Below are 22,172 nucleotides of genomic sequence, written 5' to 3'. Positions count from 1 at the left end.
GGAAGTGTAAACAAATCAAACAGGTCCAACAGGCGGGGCAACCATTTTTTTTTGGGATTTTTTTCCTGGGCTGTTTCCAGGTCCACAACGAGTGTCCAGGTCTACATTCATACCCCCTGACTACTCATTTTATTTCAGGCAGGGCTTTATATTCCAAAGTGTATTTACACTGGGAAACTCTTTGTCTAGCTGAAGGTTTTTAGATATCCTTTTGAGCCTTGTGATATTTGTGATCATTTTGCGTATATATCTACCCCGCAATTGTCACCATGTCCGCTTCTCTGCCTTCAGATCTGCCCCCGAGGGATGTTGACCGCGATTCCGTTTCCTCTGGTGATTCCGATGTTAGTGATGAAGAAGGCTGGGAGGATGTTGAGCCCGATGATGAAACGCAACCCGTGGTCGGACTCTTCTCCGACAAAATATATCCCGATGCTCGGTCTATGCTCAAAGAAAGCAAGGACAAGCACAATTTTGATATACGGAGGATCCAGAAGGAGTTCGGTATGTAGATACTTGATTTAGACCTGAAGATCCGAGTGTTCCGTTCGTTGCTCGAGTCTAGGCGGCATATGCTTGAATGTGAACGATGATGGGAAACTTTGCTAACTGATATTTCTTTCCCTCGTGTCACCAGACCTGGACTTCTTGGAGACCATCAAATTAGTTAACTACGTTCGCTCCCAGGTTAAATCTGGAAATATGACTCCCGACGTTTCCTCCAAAGACAAGTTTGAAGACGAGATCTACCTAAAGCCAGTTCTTGAGGACGATGCGCTTTTGTACAGCTTGGACGATATCGAAGAGGGTGAATTAGAAACCACAAGCGGCACAGAAGCTGACAGACGCGTGATTGAGCTCCAGGAGGATCTAGAGCGCCTACAAAGTCAATTTTCGGAATATAGACTGGCGGTGCAAAAATCATTGGAGGAACAGTTGACGAAGGAGGACGAGAAGCTTGCTCCCGTTGAGCAGTCTGCGAAACGCGCTACCAAGATTGAGGAAATTGATTCGGACTACTTCACCTCCTACGCGTACAATGGTATAATTGTCCCACTGTCTCACGAAAGAGATCATTTGCTAATGGAATCTGCTCTTCCAGGGATTCACGAGTCCATGCTCAAGGACGCGATTCGTACCGACTCGTACCGCGACTTTATTTATGATAACAAGCATATCTTCAAAGACAAAGTCGTCCTGGATGTTGGCTGTGGCACCGGGATTTTATCTATGTTCTGTGCTAAAGCTGGCGCTAAGAAGGTGATTTCGGTTGATAATTCGAATATCATCGACCGTGCCAAAGAGATCATCTACGAGAACGGATTTGGCGATGTTATCACGTACGCATGCTAATCTTCCCTATCTACCCGGCCCGTGCTGACCTTTACTTTTATAGGTGTATCCGGGGTAAGATCGAGGAAGTCACGTTGCCTGTTAAGCAGGTTGATATCATTGTTTCTGAGTGGATGGGCTATGGTCTCTTGTTCGAAGCCATGTTTGATTCGGTCATCTATGCCAGGGACCGCTATCTCGCCCCCGACGGACTCATGGCCCCATCGCATGCTACACTTCGTGTTGCTCCGTTTGCTGATTCTGATTTCGTCGCGTCGCATATTGGATTCTGGCACAATGTCTACGGCTTTAATATGAAGAGCATGCTTACCGGTATTTATGACGAAGCCCTCGTGAGGACTGTGCCACCTTCTACAATCCCCGCGGAATCGGAAATTTTCCTCACGCTCCCATTGCATACCATCACCGTTCAGGAACTATCTTTCTTGAAAGAGTTTGAGGTCACCATGAAAGAGGACGTCGACTCACTGGATGGCTGGGCTATCTGGTTTGATATCTTCTTCATGCCATCCAGGGACTCTGCCATTCCAGATAACGCCATCCCTTCGGAAATGCAGAAGAAGGGGGTTGTAGCTTTTACTACGGGTCCGGATGGAAAGGAGACTCACTGGCAACAAACTATTCTCCTGATTGACCACGGCAAGAAGAAACCTGTCGCTTTGAAAAAGGGACAGACGATTAAGGGCAAGGTCGGTTATCAGAAGAAGGAGAAGGATGAAAAATCTCGATCCCTGGATATCACCCTGGAATGGGATGTGCAACAGGGTGAGAAGGGTGCTCAGCAATGGGCGTTGCAGTAATTTATAGACCCCAAATCAAAAGTTTTTGCTTCTTGTTCCCTCATCTGCTTCAAGCATATGCATTCGTAAGAGCTAACAATTCATGACTTCATCAAAACATATTTGCAGCCGATATAGAGGCATTCTGTAATGCTGGGCTCGCAGAACCTGACAGCTACTTTGTATGGGCCAACTCGCACACTATTGTCGTCGATGATATCTTGAATCACCATCGCCTTCACGCTGGCTACCATCTCTGATTCGGTGGCGATGATGACGATCACGTTGATAATGCGAAGGAGACTTGGGACTGATAGGTCTTCTGTGCGAGCGATTTGGAGATTTATCACGGGAATGCCGGTGATGCTTACGCGATCGTTGGTTACTCTCTTCGCGATGTCTATCGGGTGTCGCATCAAGTTTGAAGTCCTCAAGGCTATCCGTCGAGGGGACCCTCCTACGGCGATGCGATCGAGTTTTCTCGGTGGATCTTAGAGATTCAAGTTCTCTATTTCTCTCTTCGTTCCATTTTTTCCTTTCCCCTTCAATGGACTTTAGCTGGCAGATGCCCTTCTTCATCGCAACAAGGGGGTCGTTTCGGTCCATTCGCGTTTTCTCCCTCTCCTTTCTCATAGGATCCTCGTTGCCCCAAACATCAGTGCTTGGGATAGAGTCTGGAGCAGCGCCATTACCCTGAGATGATGAATACCAGGGGTTTTGACCGACATTTTGACGGAAGCCCGCTGCATTAGAAAATCGCATGGTATACTGGTCTTCGTAGCTTCGCTGCTTTTCTGCTGCCTCCTTTTCTGCCTCTGGGTTTTTCTCCACGTACTTGCGTGTTTCCTCTTCGGGAAATAAGTTGATGTGTCCAGCACGATCCCGAAGCGGCGCATCGCTTTTATGAGAGAGAACCAGCTCCTCCCGCTTCGCGAGCGCCAGCTCTGCATCTTCTCGAGCTATTCTGATATCGCGATCCGTATCATTTTCACCTGCTAGGCGTCTTCGCTTCTTGGTGGGCCCCGTGCTATCAGGGTATCCTTTCCTTTCTAATCGGGAGATGGTCGGGTGCGACGGCGGTGGGGGCGGAGTCGGGGGTTGTTCACCACGGAGGATGTGGATTCTTCGCTCAGCATCGATCTCCTGCATACGCCGTTCCTCCTCCTCTTCTTGTGCCTTTGCTTGCGCCTCATCGCGCCGGACGCGGGCGATATTCTCTTGATTATAGACGTTCCAAGACTTCTTTCCGAGAAGGTGGCTATTGAAAATGGCTAATCAGTACTTAAGTATCTGCTGTCAACGGAGATGGAAGAACTCACAGAGGCATTTTTAGTATATACGGTCAAGTTCCAAAAAAACAACTGGCCGGGGAAGAGGTGTAGTTTAGAAACAGCATGCAAAACACAAATCCAGTGGATAGCTAAGAATACAGTTGCGGCGGAGGAACCTGGAATCGGCAAAAGCGGAGCTCCGGGAGCCGGTGGGTGGCTATGGAGCTCCCAAGCGCGCTGCGGACAGAGCTGCAATGTCGCCACGTTCGCATTCACATCAACACTCTCACACTTTCTGTTAATTCATCTACTCTTATTCTACCTTTACTGTACAGATTAAGGATATTGATATTTAGTCATCATCTTCAACGCTCGCCAGTTTTGTGCTTCATTGATTAAGCTTCATCGATCAACGTGACCATAAGCTGCCGGCAGCCACGCTTTACCGCCACCATTTCATGCACCTAGCTTCACATCGATTTTAAACGTATATACACCTATATTCGTTTTACTTCACTCTCGGTATTTCGGGGTTTATGGGCTACAATGTTTAATCGCAACAACTATTCCATGCCAAATCCGTTTGGCTCTCACCCCCCTCAAAGAGATGGCTACTCACGCCCCCCACCTCAGCAAGGTCATCCTTCAAGAGACGCCGGTCCGAATGTAGGGTATGAACTTGGATGGCCTATGAAAATGTCGCAATATATAGCTGACATATTCCAACTTCAGAGACTACGGAGCTCCACAACAGGCTCGACGACCCGTAGGGGGTCCAGCCCCTCGTCCAACCCCGGGGCAAGCGCCCATGGGAGGCAGATCCCCTGGAAGCGCAACCTGGGTGTTGAACCCGGTTAAGAGTCCAGATAAGGCATGTATTTTCGGTAACCTGTAAGTTTGGAACATTTAGACAATTTCCAGGGTGGAAAATTTGTTACTGACTAACTTGTTTCTAGTGTTGCCGTTTCAACACAGGATTTCCCACGCTCTCGTTTTGGAAATGAAGATATTTTGCTTCTTGCAAAAGGCCTCTATGTGTTTTCTGCCCGCCCGCTCGATGAGATACTGTCCGGACAAATCGGCATGTCCGACCCCCAGCGCAAGTGGGCTGATGTCGCTTTCAAGGATACGGTTGAGGTGCAGATCTATGATCCGTTCCACCAGGGCGGAGAGGCATATCTAGGGTCAACGGATATTGAGATTGAATTTGCCGGATCTAAAAAGACGGATACTTTATATGATCAGGATGATCTGGGCGCGGCCGTGATTAAGGTATTTCCACATATTCTAACTTGCGCACACTGTTACTAATATGAATAGAATTTCGAAAATCAAATATTTGCTCCTGGCCAAAAGATCTTAATGGACCACCATGGCGTCCCACTCATCTTGAGTGTCAAGACTATCCAGCGAGTCAACTTGGCTTCTGAGAAGCAGAGCGTCGAGAGGGTTGAGACTGATCCTTCCGCCAGGGGTATTATTACTAGACATACCTTGATCAATTTTTTCAAGGATGCTCGTAGTGGGATCAAGATTAAGCCCTCAAGTCGTCGACCAGTAGCGAACGCCATCATCCAGCCCGATTTCAAATTCGAAAACATGGGAATTGGAGGTCTTGATTCCGAGTTTTTCACAATCTTCCGTCGAGCGTTTGCATCGCGTATCTTTCCTCCTGGGTTGGTTTCAAAGCTTGGTATCCAACACGTCAAGGGTATTCTGCTTTACGGACCTCCTGGAACGGGTAAAACCTTGATTGCTCGTCAAATTGGTAAGATGCTGAACGCAAGGGAACCGAAGATTATCAACGGTCCCGAGGTGCTTAACAAGTTTGTCGGACAGTCAGAAGAGAACATCCGAAAACTCTTTGCCGACGCAGAGCAGGAGTATAGGGAAAAGGGCGACGAAAGTGGACTCCACATCATCATCTTTGACGAACTTGATGCTGTATGTAAGCAGCGTGGAACTGGAACAGGCGGTACCGGCGTGGGAGACAGCGTGGTGAATCAGCTGCTTTCCAAGCTGGATGGTGTTGACCAACTCAACAACATTCTCCTGATTGGTATGACCAACCGGAAGGACATGATTGATGATGCATTGTTACGACCCGGCCGTCTTGAAGTGCATGTTGAAATTTCGCTTCCGGATGAAGAGGGCAGAGAACAAATTCTCAAGATTCACACCCAAAATATGAAGGAGAATGATTTGATGGATGCAAGTGTGAACTTGCCAGAGCTAGCGGCCCTGACCAAGAACTTTTCAGGTGCTGAGATTGCCGGTCTTGTGAAGTCAGCAACTTCCTTCGCCTTCAAGCGTCATATTGAGTTTGGAAAGACCGTCAGGGTCAAGGAGGATGCTGCGGATATGAAGATCAATCATGGAGACTTCCGCCAGGCTCTTGATGAAATTCAGCCGGCCTTTGGTATATCCGAAGATGAGCTCAATCAGCGTATCCAGTATGGAATTATCGATTATTCCGATGAAATCGATCAGATCCTGAAGGAAGGAGAGTTGTTTGTAAAGGTTGTTGGCGAGGCTGAGCGCACGCGTCTGTTTTCTGTCTTGCTATATGGACCTCCCGCAAGCGGAAAAACTGCCCTTGCCGCTCGGATGGCTATTGACTCGGGTTTCCCTTTCATCAAACTGATCTGTCCTGAAGATATGGTTGGGCTCAGCGAACCTGCTAAGGTTCAACACATCAGCAGGGTATTTAATGATGCCTATAAGAGTCAGACAAGTGTTGTCGTCCTCGATAATGTTGAACAAATCATCGATTATGTCTCGACAGGGCCCCGATTCAGCAACTCCGTATTGCAGACCTTGATCGTCTTCCTTAAGAAACAGCCTACCAACGGTCGTCGACTTCTTGTCATTGCAACCACTAATGAGAGGGCGCTGATGAAGGAACTGGGTATTTATAGATCCATTAATTCTGACGTCAAGGTTCCGAACGTTACAAGACACGAAGAACTTGAACGCATTATGCAAGAATCCGAGGCTTTCACAGACGACCAAATTCGGGCTGCGCTAGGCCGTATTGGTGACATGACGGAGGATACTGCAGTTGGCGTTGGCATTAAGAATATTCTTCTGGGAATTGAGACGGCGCGCCGGGACACTGAGAATATGGTGGATAGGTTTGTACATGTGATCAACAAAACAATTGATCAAGGACGTCTTCCTTCCAGAAACAGGAACGCTGGTAGGTTTGCAGAACGAGAGCAAGAGGAGGGAGAAGGCTTTGCATAGATTCCCTTTTCAGGTAGTTATGATGGAATAGCGAGGTGTTACTCCATAGATATGAAATAATACATTTTTCAAGAAAGAATAACCGGTGTACCTAGCTAGAGGCCACTCACTAGGTATTCACTAGTTGACAATTGCCCTAATGTGCTGTTGCTGAGTGAAAACACGGCAGTTACTTAGGTCATGTTCTCTCCAACACTCCAACACTCCCACATAAATACTTAGGTACTTTCCCCGTGCCTCAGACAAGATGTGTTGTTCTTTTTTCCCTCGCCACATTCCCATCTCATCCCATCATCTCCTTCCATATTTGTCCTGTCTCACCTCACGCTATCATCAATCCCATTTACCCTCATCCATCGAAAACAATGGACCATTCAACCAACAAAATGACCATGTCACGCCAATGCGCACCCAAGGAAATCTTGAAAAAGGAACTCTCCAGTAGAGAGTACTCCCTTTTCGAGGAGTGGGCCCCAGACACCCTGAAAACTTATTCTGCCAGTATCCCTCCTCCTGCCACGCAAACAGAAGACCACCAGCGCCAAACCATCTCACCCGTCAACGTTCAGGGTTATCCCAACAGTCCCAGACGCATGCAGATGCGCTCATCCTCGCTTTTTGAAGAATGGAAGGCCCTGGCTCTGCGTGGTACCGATAAACTGAAAACCGGATCGATCTCCCCGTTTACGCCAAAGGATACCAATGTCATGGGAGGCAGTTGCTTCGCTATGGAGGGTAAAGGCAGCATGAGAAATTATGCCCGCGATGGAGAGAATGATGAAATTGGACCTACAAATGAACGATGCCCGCGCTATCCAGGAGCAAATAAGAAGTGCGAGGGGTTTTCTATAGGTAAATCCATGAGATACATCTATCAAAAAGGGAGCAACCGGCTGATTCCTTGTCCTGCGGATTAAGGTGACCACACTCAGGCGTACACCAACGTCAAGAGCAACCAAATGATGAAGAAGAATAGAAAGAGAAGATCCAGGGGATGGAAAGGCAATAAGCAGGAAGATCAGGATTCTCAGCAACATAATCTAGAGGAAGGATACATGGCTCCGAACGGCTCTCTGATCAGCAAGGAGGAGTTAGTTAAGTTGTCTGCAGGGCTTAGGCTAGATAACACCGACACCGTATACTTCCTTCCTAGCTTTATCGAAGAGCCGTGGAAAGGTATGAAGGCTGTTCCTGCTTTCCCCCAAGCTTGAGGGCGAGCAATTGTGTTATTTTCCTGTTTTACGTCGGGGCAGGATCGCAACAAATAGCAAAATCCAGGACTGACACAATACCCCTTTTTCTGTCTGATGAATGATCCATAATGCATGATTTTACCTTACTTTGTCTGGCATTCAATACAATCCAAATATCTGCTCTACACAGTTAGAGGTGCAATTACACACAGTTGCCTAGATATAAATCGCAGGGCGGTATAGCGTGGCACAATGCCAACTATTGGACCTGACCTGTCAAATCTCGCCGCTTTCCCTTTCCGTATACTTGGCACGTGACCATATATTCATGTTGAATTGAAGGGGTATCTCGTGATGTACTTAGTAAGCAAAGGGGGGTTATTACCCTATATTAAGGCCTTAGGCAAGCACACAACCCCCTAATAGACACACATATTAATATATCCAATCACCTACTTCTATTGAGCTACCCCTAGGATCATTATATATCTAATAATTAAGAGTCTTATATTTACTTAAAGCATGTGAATCTATACTAATAATCCCTACTAAAATCTATTAATTATTAAAATACTGACAATCCCTACTAAACCTACTAATTAGTAAAATACTAAGCGTAATGCCTCTAACTACTAATAATAAAGATAATGTAGTAAGGCTTACTAAGTAGGAAGACTAGCTAATATAGTAATCCTTATTTAAAGTACAGGCAAGAGATAACTATTTGTAAGAGATAATAGAAAATAATAAGAGTTATCTATAATAACTTACTAGACTAATTAGGGATAATAGAGAGACTTTACTAGTAAATAGTACTAGGAGTTCTATAATATTATTATAAGACTTTAATTTTAAAGTAGTACTCTATAAAATAGAAATAGATAAGTATAACTATTAGAATATAGAACTTAAGAAATTAAAAAAATAGATCTAATATACTATTTTCCTAAAGGTTTACTATTTTTATTATAAGTTAATAGAAATTCTAGAGAAGTAGTATCTTAAATTAAAAGAATATATAATAGTTAACTAAAGATAAATTTAAAATATAGCCTATAATACCTATATAAAGGTAATCTAACCCCTGAAAGATAACCTAGTTAGTTAGTTAAATAACTAGGAATTTACTATTTAATAAATAATTAAAGTAAATTTTAGAGTTATAATATTATTACTAGACTAGATAGAAGACTTCCTAAATATAATATATTATCTAGCTCTATCCTAGACTATATTTTATTAGTTAGATTATAAAAAGAAAATACTAGTAAGAATATTATTATTCTATATTATAGTAAATAACTTTTATAATACTATTAATATATTCCTATAGTAGTATAGTAAGACTAGTAGAGGGGCTTTTAGACTAATATTTATTACTAAAGATATAATAAATATAACTAGTAATAAAGAAATATCCCTACTATAAGATAAGAGAATAAAATATAAGTATAGATATAATAATATAGAAAGAATAGACTCTAAAAGGAGTACTTTTAAGAACTTATATTAATTATATAATATATATTTTTAAAGGCATGAATAGATATAATATTTTTATTTATTTCTAGAAAAGGCGCCCAAGGACTTCAAGGAAAGGAGTATAATAAGAAAGCTAGTTAATATATAACTTAAGATAAATAAGGCTCTAGCTAAAAAGGTAGCAAAGGAATAAGAATAAAATAAACAAGATCTAGAATAACTAGAAGGAAGAAATAACTAAGGAGTAAGTTAAATAAAAGATAAGAATAAAGGTAAAGTTAAAGCTTTATTTAATACTTAATTTAAAACTATACTATATTTATTATAGTACTTTATTATTCTTAACTTAGAATTATTAATTTATATATTTAATAATTTATATTAATTTAAGTAATATATAGAATTAATATAAGATAATTATATATAAGTAGGAGACTCAAAAGTATCTATTATAGGATATAAAGATATTAGTATATAGATTATAACTTAAAGAGATAAAGATTGTCATGGGGAGCAGGCGGGCAGTAGGTGTAGCTAATAGCAGGGTGTATATTCAGGCTATCTACATATAGGTACAATAGGTAGGGATTAGGTCAGGACAAGGATATAGCTTAAAGAGCTATAACAGGATTAGGGGCAATATAGCTTAAATATAGGAGTAGAGGTAGATAATTAGGGTAGAATCTAACTAAATAGGTATATAGCTATACTATAATAGTATCCCCTCTCTTAGGCTAAGCTCTAGCAAAGTATTCCTAAGGTTTAGGCTTTCTAGGGTAGTAATAATAATAAGTAATAATATATTTAGTAATATTCTTTAGGTAGCTAGTAGGAACTTTAGTAATAGTAGGATATTTAACTTATTTAATAATATACTTTAAATATAGGTAATTATCTTAATTATAGTAGTTCTAGTAGGAGTTAATTATTTTCTTAATCTCTTATTTCTTAATACTATTAACTTTAATATATAGGAGTTTAATTTTCTCTTATCTAGATAATAGATTTTTAATAATTAAGTATAATAATTTAATATAAAATACTAGATATATTTTTATATTTTTAGGTAAGTCTAGTTTATAAGTATAAGAGCTAATAACCTTCCTAATAAGGAAGGGGTTTAGATTTTTCTAATCTAATTTTTTTTAAGGGTATAGGATCATGATATTCTTAATATTTAATTAGATTAATTAGCCCTTAGTATAGTATCTAGTAAGATAGTATTTTTAATTAGTATAATATTTATAGTAGGCTTAAGTAATAATTATAGTAGTATAGTAATATTCCTATATTTACTTTATAATTAGGGTAAATTAATAAGTATTATAAGTTTATAAGTAGTAATTAAATAAAATAGACTTAAATCTTATATAGGGGTTAAAACTATATAAAGTAAAAAATAAAAAGTATCTAGTAATCTTAAAATTAGTATTATTAGTAGTAAATTCTATTATAAGTAGCTATTTAGCCTAATTATTTTATAGGTAGTTAATATAAATTTATAAATATTATTTTAAAATAATATTTATATATTTAATTTACTTATTAGTCTTAGAATAGTAAATAATAAATAAAAATAATCTTATCTTTAAAGTATAATTTAAATATATCTAGAATATTAATATAAATTAGGATCCTTAATTAAATATAATAAACTTAGGAAATTTATAAAATCTTTAAATATAATCTTAAAATAAATAAGTAGCTCTCTTAATATTATAGGTACTATTATAAGGAATATAGTATTAAAATTTTATTAACTAGTTAATTATTACTATAATAGTATTAAAGCCTAAGCTTTAGAATAAATATATAATAAAATTAATAGATATATCTTTTTAAGGATCTTTAAGTATAAGTAAGAAATAAAATACTTCTTAATATTTATTTTAATAAGATATAGATTATTTATAAATATAATAGTTATAAATTTATTATTCTATAAATTATAATATTCTAGGCTAGTAATATAATTATAATAGTAATTTATAAATTTTTAATTTATTTTAATAATTAATAATTATATTTTTATAATATTTATATATTAGTTTTACCTTTAATTTTTCTATATTAGGGATATATAGTTAATTATAGTAAAATAGGAGTTTAGAATAATAAATATACTTAAATAATATAATTAATAGATAATAATTATAGTTCTTTTCTAGATTTTCTAGAATATTATTAAGGACTAGATCTTATTTATAACCTCTATCTAGATACTTTCTTAATTATTTAAGAAACTAGATAGTCTTTTTTTCTTTAAGCTTAGGTAGCTAGAAATATATTAATTTCTTTCTAGTAATAGCTTAGAACTAGATTAATTATAATATTTACTAACTCTATAACTTCTCTAAGTATTTAAATAAGAAGCTTGCTAAATTTTCTCTTTTTAATATTATTTAATTCTAGTATAGTAAGTATTTATTCCTTTTCTTAGAAAGATTTTATAATTTTCTAGTTAAATTATCTAGTTTTATTCTATACTTACCTAGGTAATAATTAATTATAAAGTTAAAATAAGATAGAAATTTAGATTATTAGGCTTATTATTAGTTTAATATCTTAATTATTATAAAATACTCTAGATTTCTATAGTTAATTATAATTTTAATTAGATACTAGTATCTTTCTAATTCTAGAATTTATTTTTCTAAGTAATAAATAATTACTAGTAACTTTTTATTATATATCTTATAATTATACTTAATTAAAGTTATTTTTTTTAAGTAGAATCTTACTAGGTATAGAATTCTATTATTATTATATTATAATAATACTCTAGTAAATATAAAGTCTAAGGTATTAGTTTTTAAAATAGCTAGTTAATCCTAATTAAAGGACCTTAGTATTAGTTTCTTAATAAATTTTACTTTTAGTATTTTAAAAGTAATCTAATAAGTTAAAATTTATAAGAATAGGGTTCTTTTCTTCTTTAAAGTAATAATAAACATAAGAATCTATAAGAATCCTTTAATAAAATATTAATAGAATCTAATAAATCTTATAAAACTCTTAATATTAGTAACTATCTTAAGTAGCTTTTAATTTACTATAGTCTTAATCTTCTTAAGATCTATATAGGTATCTTTTCTTCTAATAATAATATTTAAAAACTTAATTTCTAGCTAGTAAAATTTATACTTAGATATCTTTATATATAGGTTATTATCTTTTAAAATTTATAATATTTATTTTAAGTATTTAATATATTCTTTTCTTATATAGTTATAGATTAGAATATTATCTAGAAATATATTATAAAATATATTTATATACTATTATAGAATATTATTTATAAAATATTAGAAAGTAGCTAGGATATTAGTTAGACTAAATAATATAATTAAGGACTTATATAGCCTAAAATAGGTTTAAAAAGTAATTAGGTACTCTAACCTCTTCTTAATATAGATATTATTAAAGGTAGCTACTAGATTAATCTTAAAGAAATATTATATTCTTTATAGGTTATTTAAGATTTCTTTAGTCAGGAATAATAGATAATAATTCTTAATTAATATAATATTTAGTCCTTAGTAATCTATATATAAGTAGAGGCTACCTCTAGGTTTATTAATAAATAAGATAGGAAAAATAGCTAGAAATAAGCTAGAATATATAAAATCTTTCTTTAGATTCTTTTCTAGCTATTTCTTTAGAATAATTAATTATATTTATAATATTAAGTATAATTTACTAAATAAAGGCTATTTTCTTTCTTAAATCTTAATATTATAATTATATAATTAGTATAGTAATAGCTTCTCTACTTCTTAAAGATTAAATATATCTTAGAAATCTTATAATTCTAGGAGAAGTATAAATAGTAATTTAAGACTAGTATCTTTATACTTTAGTTTTTTATTAACTTTATTTAATAAGGTCTAGTATAGTTTCTATACTAGATAGCAGGTATATATAACTAGTATTTTTAGGGATATTTAGTATATTTCTATAAATATAGAGAGTTTTAACTTTAGTAATTCTTCTTATTAATTTAATTACTTAGGTTAATTTTTCTAGAGAATATTTATTAGGGCCCTTACTCTTATAAGCTTAAGAGGTATATTATAGTATTTATAGTAATATTAATTATTAAATATAATTATTTAATTAAAGAAATATATCTTTAGATTATATATAGTAAGCTAGGCTAGTTTTAGGATAATTAAGTAATAAGAAAAATAGATAATATAAAAGATAGATTTTTAATTATAATAATTATTTAATAATAAGTTAGTTTTTATATAATAAGTTATTATATTTTCTTTTACTTTCTTACTATAGAAGCTAGATAGGAATATTAAATAAAAAAGTAGAATAATTTTTAGTTTATATATTTTTATTTATTAGTAATTTATAAAGCTAACTTCTTTAGCTCTAGAATTAGTTATAGTATAAGTTAGTATTTTTAGATTTTCTTAGTATAATTATACTTACTATACTATTAAATTAACATGTATATAATAAGGATTAGGGAAGTTAGTTAATTTAGTAATAATATAGGATAGATAGAATAGTATATCTAGTAGTAAGGGCTTCTATACATGTTCTAGTATTAGGTAATAACTATAGCTAGGTAGACTCTATTTTCTAAATTAGATAGGATATTAGGGGAGTATAGTTAGTTAAATTTCTTTAGGGTAGTAAGATAGTTATTCTAAATTATAGTATAGGGAGTAGGTAATATTATAGTAAAGATTAGGCTAGTATAGTATACTAGTATATTTATCTACTTTTAAATTTATATAGAATATTAGTTAAGTAAGAAGTAGTTCTTTATATAATATACTTTATTTCTATAGTAAAAATATTTCTTATACTTATATTATTCTTCCCTAGGGGAGTATAATATATAGCAGGTATAAAATAGATCTATAATATCTAAATCTCTTCTAGGCGCGGGGGGTGTGACTAGGCAATTAGATAGGATAGAACTAGGGAGATTCCTTAGTACTACTAGGCTAAGATAATAGGAACTAGATATTAGATAAGAATAGGATACTTATAGCTAGTATTAATAATAATAGTTTTCTAGTAATTAAAAATAGTTAGTATATTTTTAGAAATTTTAAAATAAGATAGAGTTATAAAGTAATATATCTTAAAATTTAACTAAAATATTTTAGATTAGAAAGAATATTAGAGAGTTATTAAGTATTTTTTTTTTAAAGTAAAGTAATAGAACTTTATAAAGTAAGTATTAAAATTTAAGTTCTTTTATTTTTAATTATAGAAATAATTTTAAATATTTTAAATTTAATTAAAATCTCTAAATATTATTTCTAAATAATTAAGTAAGTTAGAATAGTCTAAGAATTAGGGGATACTAAATCTTATTTTAAGTAGGATTAATTTATAAGCCTTTTTAGTTAGATATCCTATTATATAGGTTAGTCAGGCTTTAATAGCTAGAAAATAATCTAGATTAGTATTTATTTTACTATAGATCTATTATATAAAGTAGTAAAGATTAGAATAAGTACTATTAAATTTTTATAGGTTAGGAAGTTTCTTACTAAAATAGATATTAAGAAAAGGGCTAGTAAAAATAAGTATAAGTACTTTTATTATATTAGCTACTATAACTTTAATAAGGGAGGTATATTTAGTAGAGATAAGAATAGTAATAGGAATAAATATAGTAAAGGTAATAATAATCTATAGTATAATAAATATATACTTAAATTTAATTAATTTCTATTAAATTACTTCTAGTTCTTCTTTTTAATATAGTATTACTCTCTTCTTTTTAACTAGCTCTAGGCTAGCTTTATTAGCTTAGTTTTAAAGGGCATGAATCTTCTTCTTTAGGGAATTAGTATATCTATTATAAGATCTAAGGTAAATAATCTAGGTAGTAGAGTTATTAGTAATATAGTTTATAAACTTCTTAACTAAGTCTATAATTAGGGGTAGTTTAGATTATTTTAATATATTAGTAGTAGCTATACCTAGGGTAGGAGCTATATAATATTACAGGGAGTAGGCAGGTAGTAAGTATAGCTAATAATAAGGTATATATTCAGGCTATCTATATATAGGTATAATAGGTAGGAGTTAGGTCAGGATAAGGATGTAGCTTAAAGAGCTATAACAGGATTAGGGGCAACATGGCTTAAATATAGGAGTAGAGGTGGATAGTTAGGGCAGAATCTAACCAGATAGGTACACGGCTACACCATGACAAAGATATAAAATATAGCTATATAATTCTTAAGAATATAGCTTATTATAAAGAAATAGTATATAACTTAATATTATTTATATTACTAAATTAAATAAATATCTATTTTAAGAATAATCCTAACTCTAACTTACTCTACACCTCTAAAGGTATAGTAATAGCCTATCTTAATAAGAAATATAACTAATTTATAATAGAATATAATAGTAAATTATATAGTATAATAGGCTAGGTAATATTTTAAATTATTACTAGTATTAGAGATATAAAATAGTAGTATTTATGCCTTGGATATCCAGGACTATAAGTATTAGATTATCTAGTTAAGAATACTAAGGAGGTAAGGATTAGAGGACCTACTATAATAGAATATAATACCTATAATATAGTAAAAATAAAGTAAAAAATTAACTAAAAGAACTATATTACTATAGAAAAACTAGATCTATAGTTAGTAATTAACTTTTATAACTTTAAAATAGGAATAGATAACTACCAAGCCCTATTATTAGTTATAAATAAGTAATTAGGTTTTATATAAGATTATTACCTCTTAAACTAATATATAAAGATAATTAAAAATACCCTGCTTAATCTATTTATCCTCCTAGAGAGGTAATATAATATCAAATCCTAAGTAATTAAATTAGATAGTAAGATAAAGGAATAGTTAGAAGACTTTATATAATTTAAAGGAGCAAGACTTAACTACTTTACTCTATATATACTAGCCTAAAATAGAGGTACAGAGTACTTAGAAGGTATAATAAAAGAGAAGGTATATATAATAAGATAGGGAGTAAAACTACTTATATTTTTATAGCCTAAATATATCTATATAGTAGTATACCTATATAACTAAATACCTAAATATTAGGTAAGATAGAAAATACTAATTAACTAATTCTATATTTATATTGCCTACTAAGATAGAATAATAGTAGAATACAAGAAATTCTAAAGAGCTTACCTAAAGATATATAGATATAAGATATTTATAATAATTAAATTATAAGTAACTATAATAGTAAAGTATAAAAAATAGTTTAACTTAAAAATATTTATAAAATATATAATAAGATATAAATCTACTAATATTTATTAAATATAAAACTTAAGAAAGGAAAAGAAGATTATCTATATAAAAAATATTATATTTAATAAGGAAGAATTCTTCTTAAGAAATAGAGATATATTTATTTAAGTAATAAAAAATAACTTCCTAATAATTAAAATTAATAAATTTAAATAAATAATTAAAGATATTAAAGTTAAAACCTATATTCTAATCTAAGGAGTATTAAATATAGATTACCCTATAATAAGAGATATTCTAGAAAGTAATTTTAACTTACTTAATTATCTAATTTAAATATTAAGATTAGTACTTAAAGCTATAAATAAGGATAAAGATATTAATATAAATAAGTAAATAGCCTATCTAATACTACTAGGTAGTAGCCTAGAATAGTTAGTAGTAATATTAGCAGGTACTTACTAATATAAGATAGCTAAAATTAAAGAAGAAATTAAGCTAAATAAAAGCTACTAAATTATATAGAAATTAGTATTCATGGCAGGGAGGTTAATATAATTAATCTAATAAGATAGAATACTAGCCTCTAAGGCAAAAATATAAAGATAAAATAGGTAACTAGAAAGTTTAATTAGGATCTACTTAGATTAGCTACTAACCCTTCTAAAGATATACTACCAAGTTAAAAACTACCTACTATTTAAAGAATTTATAAAGGTAGAGTAGGACTACCTAGCTAGTCATGAAATAATAAAAATATAGATAGAAGTAGATAGACCTAAGTATATAAAAATATTAGAATATAAATAAGTATATATATATAAAAGTAATTAAAATAGTAACTTAACTAAATATAAAGTATATCTAGTAGTAAGAGGAGATTAATAAAAGGATTTAATAAAGAACTTATATACTATAACTCTAGTAATAAGATTTTTTTAAACCTTCCTAGTAATAGTAGCCTGATTTAATCTAGAATTAAAATAATATAATATTATAAATATATTTATTAATATAGATAATAATAAAGAAATATATATAAAAATATCTTTAGAATATTAAAAACTAGATAAAGTATTAAAACTAAAGAAAATACTATATAAACTTAAATAGTCCCCTTATTTATAATAGATAACTCTCTAAAAGGTCTTAAAGTTACTAGAATATAAACCTATTCTATATAAACTATATTATATTATTAGAGGTAGGATCTTAATATTCTTTTATATAAATAATATTATATTTACCTATTATTAAAAATTATTAGTATAAATACAGGCCACTATATAAGAGCTTTAGGACTAGTTTAAGATAATAGGAGGAAATAACCTGTAATAGTTTCTAGGAATAAAGATTACCTAGGATAGAGAGAATAAGCTTATCTAGCTAGGTTAGTTAGCATATATTAATAAGATTACTAACCTAGTAGATAAAAAGGAAGGTCTAGATATTACTTCTATATTAGTAAAAATAATACTTTAGAAAGATTAAGATAGAGTATTTTACTTATATACTTAATAATATTAATAGAAGATAGGATCTATAATATATATAATAGTTATAATATAACTAGATATTATATTTATAATATTCTAGCTATTCTAGTACCTTATAAACCCTAGTAAAGAATACTATACTAAAGTAGATTAATATTTATAATATTTAAAAAGAATAAATAAACTTATTCTATAACTTAGAGATTTAGATAACTACCTATTATATAGTAATACCTTATTTATAGATAATTAGGACTAGAGAAGCTTATAGGGGTATATTATGAAGCTATTTAGAGGTATAATAGGGTGGAAAGCTAGTAAGTAGGTAATTATAATAATTTCTATAACTAAAGTAGAATTATTAGTATTATTATATATAGTAAAGGAAGGAATCTTTACTAAATATTTACTAGATAAAATTTAGGTAGAGTTAGAGAATCTAATTATTAATATTTAATATAATAATATACAAACTATCTAACTAGTAAATAAAGAAATTAACTACCTAAATATAAGGCTATACCATGTAAATATCTATAACTACTAGATTAGGCAGGAAATCTAGAAAGAAAGGATAAAAGTATTATATTATCTTACTACTAAGATAATTATAGATAAGTTAACTAAGATACTACTCTACCAAAACTTTAAGGTATTTATAAAGGATTTAGAGATAGTAGAGAGACTAAAGTTAATAGATAACCTATTACTAAATATAGTTTAAACCTATCTAGAATAAGGATAGCATCTTAAATTATATAATTATAGGTTTAAACTAGATGAAATCTTTTGAACCTGAGGGGGTGTATTGAATTAAAGGGGTATCTCATGATATACTTAGTAAGTAAAGAGGGGTTATTACCCTATATTAAGGCCTTAGGCAAGCACACAACCCCCCAACAGACACACACATCAATATATCCGATCACCTGCTTCCATTGAGCTACCCCTAGGATCATCATATATCCGACAATTCACCCCTATCCCTCCTCAGAGCCGGGGCATTACAAGTCCAGACGCATGCAAACAAATGCGGTGACTATGCCGATCCTATTTTAGAGGGTGGGGCGGAAATTCACGACATGGTGTGCGCTCGACCAACGGAGAATGAGCAATTAGCTTGCCCCTGGCTCGCTAGCCGGCACGAAGCTGCTTCGGCGGAAGGAAAGATTCCCTAACCTTAGCGAGCCCCTCCGTTCCCAAGGACAATGAGGCCTTGCTTTTAGTGGTCTGGGGCTGTGTCTAGATGGTGGTTGACTGCGCTATGACGCCAGGTTTCCCTCTATATGTTTTGTGATCGGCGCCTCTGGATCTCAGGAAATACAAAGTATACGGGGGGGATGTAACAATTTAGGAAAAGGGGATATTCTTCTCCCCTTTTCCTTTTCCTTTCTCTTCTTTCCACCCTATGGTTGTCATCATATAGGGACGTGCGCGCACATGACCTAATGTGCTGGTGCTCAGGTGAGATTGCTCGCCACCCAGCTAAGGGTGGTCGATTATATCCATTCTCCTAGGTACATGTTACCTGTCAATAACCCAGAATGGGAATTGTGTGGAGTAACCAGGTATATTCCATCAATTAAAAGCACTATCTGAGAGCCACAAAGTTTGATTTTTACACATCACACGGCGAAAAAAAAAAAAGGGAAGAAACAACAAGACCAGCCCAGAAAGGAGAAGCAAGAGACGGAAAAAGCAAAATACTTGAAATACCCAAGAACTCAAATCCCTAAAACCTGTTTTTACTTAAAACAGAAACTGAGGTTCGTCATCATGATCGTTACAATATTAATACGAAATGGCCTTCCGGAATGTTCAGGGAGGAAGGAAATTGAAAGAGAAATACGCCGAGGAGACCAGCTTCCTGCGGTGTTTTAGTTGTCGTCAAAGGCGTACTTCTTGGACGCTCGCCGGTACTCGTCGGGGTAAATGCTCTCGGCCTTAGCTTTTAGGGCACTAAATGGCAGAATCTCGTCAGTTCGCTGAAAATCAATCTAGGGCAGCAGATTTTTTGTCCGTCGAAACTAATCGCCCAGCTGCACCTATGACGTGAATGCCGCCAAGAATTCTCCCCATGGCGGAGCGCGGCGGACATCCGCTCTTCCTCTCGGCGGAGCGGAAGTCGACGACAACCCAACAGGAGTGCTTGGGGGGTGGGGTTTGCAAAGACTACAAAGATGCTTAGAACTCACTTGACACGTTTCTGCGTCCATTCTAGATCGCGTTTGGTCTCGCGAGCAACCTTGATGCCGTCCGCGAAATTCGCCCGGACGCCCTTCAAGCGTCTCTGGGCGAGAGCTTGTAGCTCAAGAAGTTCTCGCTGCTTTGCATTCAGCTGACCAGAGCTATTTCGGACCGCTGTCAGTAAAATGTCACCAAATATTATATCCGCCACCAGCGGCCCAAATACCTGCAGTGGCCACGAGTTCGCTCTTGTCGGTGAGGAAAACGGGGGATACAAAGGGGATGCTTACGTTTGCGCCTGCATTGCTAACGCTTTGTCCAAAGGCGTCGGGTCGAATGCGTTTTGCATGCGGTCATTTAGAATGTCAACAACATCGACACCAGAGTAGGAGGCAGAGCTGGACTCATAGTCGCCGCTTCCGGAACTGTAACTGAATCCGCCGGAGGTACGGCTTCCAACGGTAGTGCTGGTATCCGACAGATCCGGAGGGGATCCAGACACTCGACTGATGGGATAGAGACTCGCAGGACCCGGAGCTTTGGAGGGCACGCTCATGGGAAGAGCGGGAGACTGGTAGTGGTGGGTAGCCATTGTGGTAAGATAGAGACACACTTGTTCCAAGTAGGTGAGTCCGGAAGGGAGTGGTCACAAGGAGTAATGGTCTTCAAGCAAGACGGTATAAAAAAATGTCACGAGGAAAGACCCGGCGACGTCTATCAAAGTCAAGAGGAGGATAGGACTTGGGACAGAAAGAAAGAAGGAGCAGACAGGAAGATCAAAGGAAAGATAAGGCTTTTTATAACCCCCCGGCGGACGGTCTTCCATCCGGCGGAGCCATCCTCGAAGAGGACGACGAGGAGGAGGAGGGATAAAAGAGGATGAAAGGGGAAGGGGACATGATGAACGGGTCAATCATTGGGCGAAGGGCTATCACGGAGGACTTTTCTCCTGTACCCCCTCAACCCCCGTCCTCCTAGTTCCTCCAGTTCCCTTCAGTCCCAACCCCCCAATTCCGCCCCTCCCTCTAGCCCTGGCCGCCAATTCGCTCCTCTTTCCGAATTGACCCCGCTCTGGGTGGGAAGACGAAAACTAAGGAAGCCAAATGGATGACTGGGGACTGGTCCAGCCCTTCCTGTCACGTCTCCATTTGGACCAAATCCCGTATTCTGGTGGCAACATAATGCCCGAAGGCATTAGGTCTGTCTAAACACTTTTCTTTTCTTTTTTTCTCTTTTTTCTTCTTCTTCGGGTTGCAAAGGAAATTGGGTCAAGAGGGGCACAAGAAATATAAAAGTGGGAGACATGGACAAAAGGCAAGGACTATTTGTCTCGGGCTGATCCGCATATTTTATAGATGGAGGTTTCCCGGTGGTCAACTACTCCTCCCACCTCCCATTTTATTTTGCCCCTTTTTTTTCTCTCTTCTCATCTTTTTCTCTTTTATTGAAACCATTGCCTCCAAAATTGGAGGTTTTATCACCGTTTCCCCTCCATCTCAGCTGAGCGGATCCATGTTCTTGTCAATATTAGGGGGCTGGGTGGCTGGGAATACATAGGCGTTAAAGAGAAGGATCGGGTTTATTCGACAAAGGAAGATGACGATATGAGGACTGAAAAGCTACAGGCTGGTAATTTATGACAAACCAAATTATCTTTGCCATTTGATGTCCGCCGATATGAATCTTGGTGTCTGTTCCCTATGCTTGTGAATAGGATTTTGGGTCAAGAAGGTTACTGCAGCTATGGATGAATATAAGGTGAGTATAAAGACAATCAGTATGGGGTCATGTGTTGTTGTTGTTGGTCACCTTACTATATTTTCATCTAACTTCCTTTTGCTTTGATTTTGTGCCCAACCCCCTGGGCTCCGAGACCTTTGTTTTGCAAATCTTCGCCGGATCAAAAATTCGTTATGAAAAGCGGGGTGGCTGACGCAAT

The 22,172-nt window shown here is 34.7% G+C and overlaps 6 protein-coding genes across 6 annotated transcripts; 4 read left to right on the top strand and 2 right to left on the bottom strand.

The window, feature by feature from the left end:
* Positions 1–88: 88 nt before the first annotated feature.
* P175DRAFT_0556281 (protein arginine methyltransferase RmtB) lies at positions 89–2,207 on the top strand. The gene is made up of 4 exons (XM_040900686.1): positions 89–504; positions 638–1,042; positions 1,103–1,340; positions 1,397–2,207. Exons 1-4 carry the CDS (start codon positions 270–272, stop codon positions 2,151–2,153), a joined length of 1,635 nt encoding a protein of 544 aa, XP_040752696.1. The 5' UTR covers positions 89–269; the 3' UTR covers positions 2,154–2,207.
* Positions 2,208–2,333: 126 nt separating this feature from the next.
* Positions 2,334–3,459, bottom strand: P175DRAFT_0491985 (uncharacterized protein; the record flags this gene model as incomplete). The annotated part of the gene is made up of 2 exons (XM_040895862.1): positions 2,334–3,390; positions 3,452–3,459. The coding sequence occupies 2 exons, from the start codon at positions 3,457–3,459 to the stop codon at positions 2,334–2,336; spliced, it is 1,065 nt and encodes a 354-aa protein (XP_040752695.1).
* A 752-nt stretch (positions 3,460–4,211) lies between these two features.
* P175DRAFT_0435237 (AAA family ATPase SEC18) lies at positions 4,212–6,649 on the top strand (the record flags this gene model as incomplete). The annotated part of the gene is made up of 3 exons (XM_040893718.1): positions 4,212–4,294; positions 4,360–4,675; positions 4,724–6,649. 3 exons carry the CDS (start codon positions 4,212–4,214, stop codon positions 6,647–6,649), a joined length of 2,325 nt encoding a protein of 774 aa, XP_040752694.1.
* Positions 6,650–6,738: 89 nt separating this feature from the next.
* Positions 6,739–7,621, top strand: P175DRAFT_0179692 (uncharacterized protein). Its single transcript, XM_040892520.1, has one exon. It carries the CDS (start codon positions 7,015–7,017, stop codon positions 7,564–7,566), a length of 552 nt encoding a protein of 183 aa, XP_040752693.1. The 5' UTR covers positions 6,739–7,014; the 3' UTR covers positions 7,567–7,621.
* Positions 7,622–7,640: 19 nt separating this feature from the next.
* P175DRAFT_0500202 (uncharacterized protein) lies at positions 7,641–7,900 on the top strand. The gene has a single exon (XM_040896906.1). It carries the CDS (start codon positions 7,705–7,707, stop codon positions 7,858–7,860), a length of 156 nt encoding a protein of 51 aa, XP_040752692.1. The 5' UTR covers positions 7,641–7,704; the 3' UTR covers positions 7,861–7,900.
* Positions 7,901–19,514: 11,614 nt separating this feature from the next.
* On the bottom strand, positions 19,515–21,178 carry P175DRAFT_0500199 (KxDL motif-containing protein). Its single transcript, XM_040896905.1, has 3 exons — positions 20,524–21,178; positions 20,242–20,394; positions 19,515–20,005 (listed from the first exon to the last, which is right to left on the bottom strand). Exons 1-3 carry the CDS (start codon positions 20,823–20,825, stop codon positions 19,924–19,926), a joined length of 537 nt encoding a protein of 178 aa, XP_040752691.1. The 5' UTR covers positions 20,826–21,178; the 3' UTR covers positions 19,515–19,923.
* Between the last annotated feature and the right edge of the window lie 994 nt (positions 21,179–22,172).

This window comes from Aspergillus ochraceoroseus (assembly GCF_002846915.1).
Source record: "Aspergillus ochraceoroseus IBT 24754 chromosome Unknown P175scaffold_3, whole genome shotgun sequence".
Lineage (NCBI taxonomy): Eukaryota > Fungi > Ascomycota > Eurotiomycetes > Eurotiales > Aspergillaceae > Aspergillus > Aspergillus ochraceoroseus.
The sequence above is the reverse complement of the archived record's forward strand: the minus strand, read 5'-3'. Positions and strand labels throughout refer to the sequence as shown.

Coding starts and splice junctions, on each gene's coding strand:
- P175DRAFT_0556281 (XM_040900686.1), top strand. CDS start 270: ATGTCCGCTTCTCTGCCTTCAGATCTGCCCCCGAGGGATGTTGACCGC. Junction 505..637: donor GAGGATCCAGAAGGAGTTCG/GTATGTAGATAC, acceptor TCGTGTCACCAG/ACCTGGACTTCTTGGAGACC. Junction 1,043..1,102: donor CACCTCCTACGCGTACAATG/GTATAATTGTCC, acceptor CTGCTCTTCCAG/GGATTCACGAGTCCATGCTC.
- P175DRAFT_0179692 (XM_040892520.1), top strand. CDS start 7,015: ATGGACCATTCAACCAACAAAATGACCATGTCACGCCAATGCGCACCC.
- P175DRAFT_0500202 (XM_040896906.1), top strand. CDS start 7,705: ATGGCTCCGAACGGCTCTCTGATCAGCAAGGAGGAGTTAGTTAAGTTG.
- P175DRAFT_0500199 (XM_040896905.1), bottom strand. CDS start 20,825: ATGGCTACCCACCACTACCAGTCTCCCGCTCTTCCCATGAGCGTGCCC. Junction 20,395..20,523: donor TTAGCAATGCAGGCGCAAAC/GTAAGCATCCCC, acceptor GGTCCGAAATAG/CTCTGGTCAGCTGAATGCAA. Junction 20,006..20,241: donor TGGACGCAGAAACGTGTCAA/GTGAGTTCTAAG, acceptor TCTGCCATTTAG/TGCCCTAAAAGCTAAGGCCG.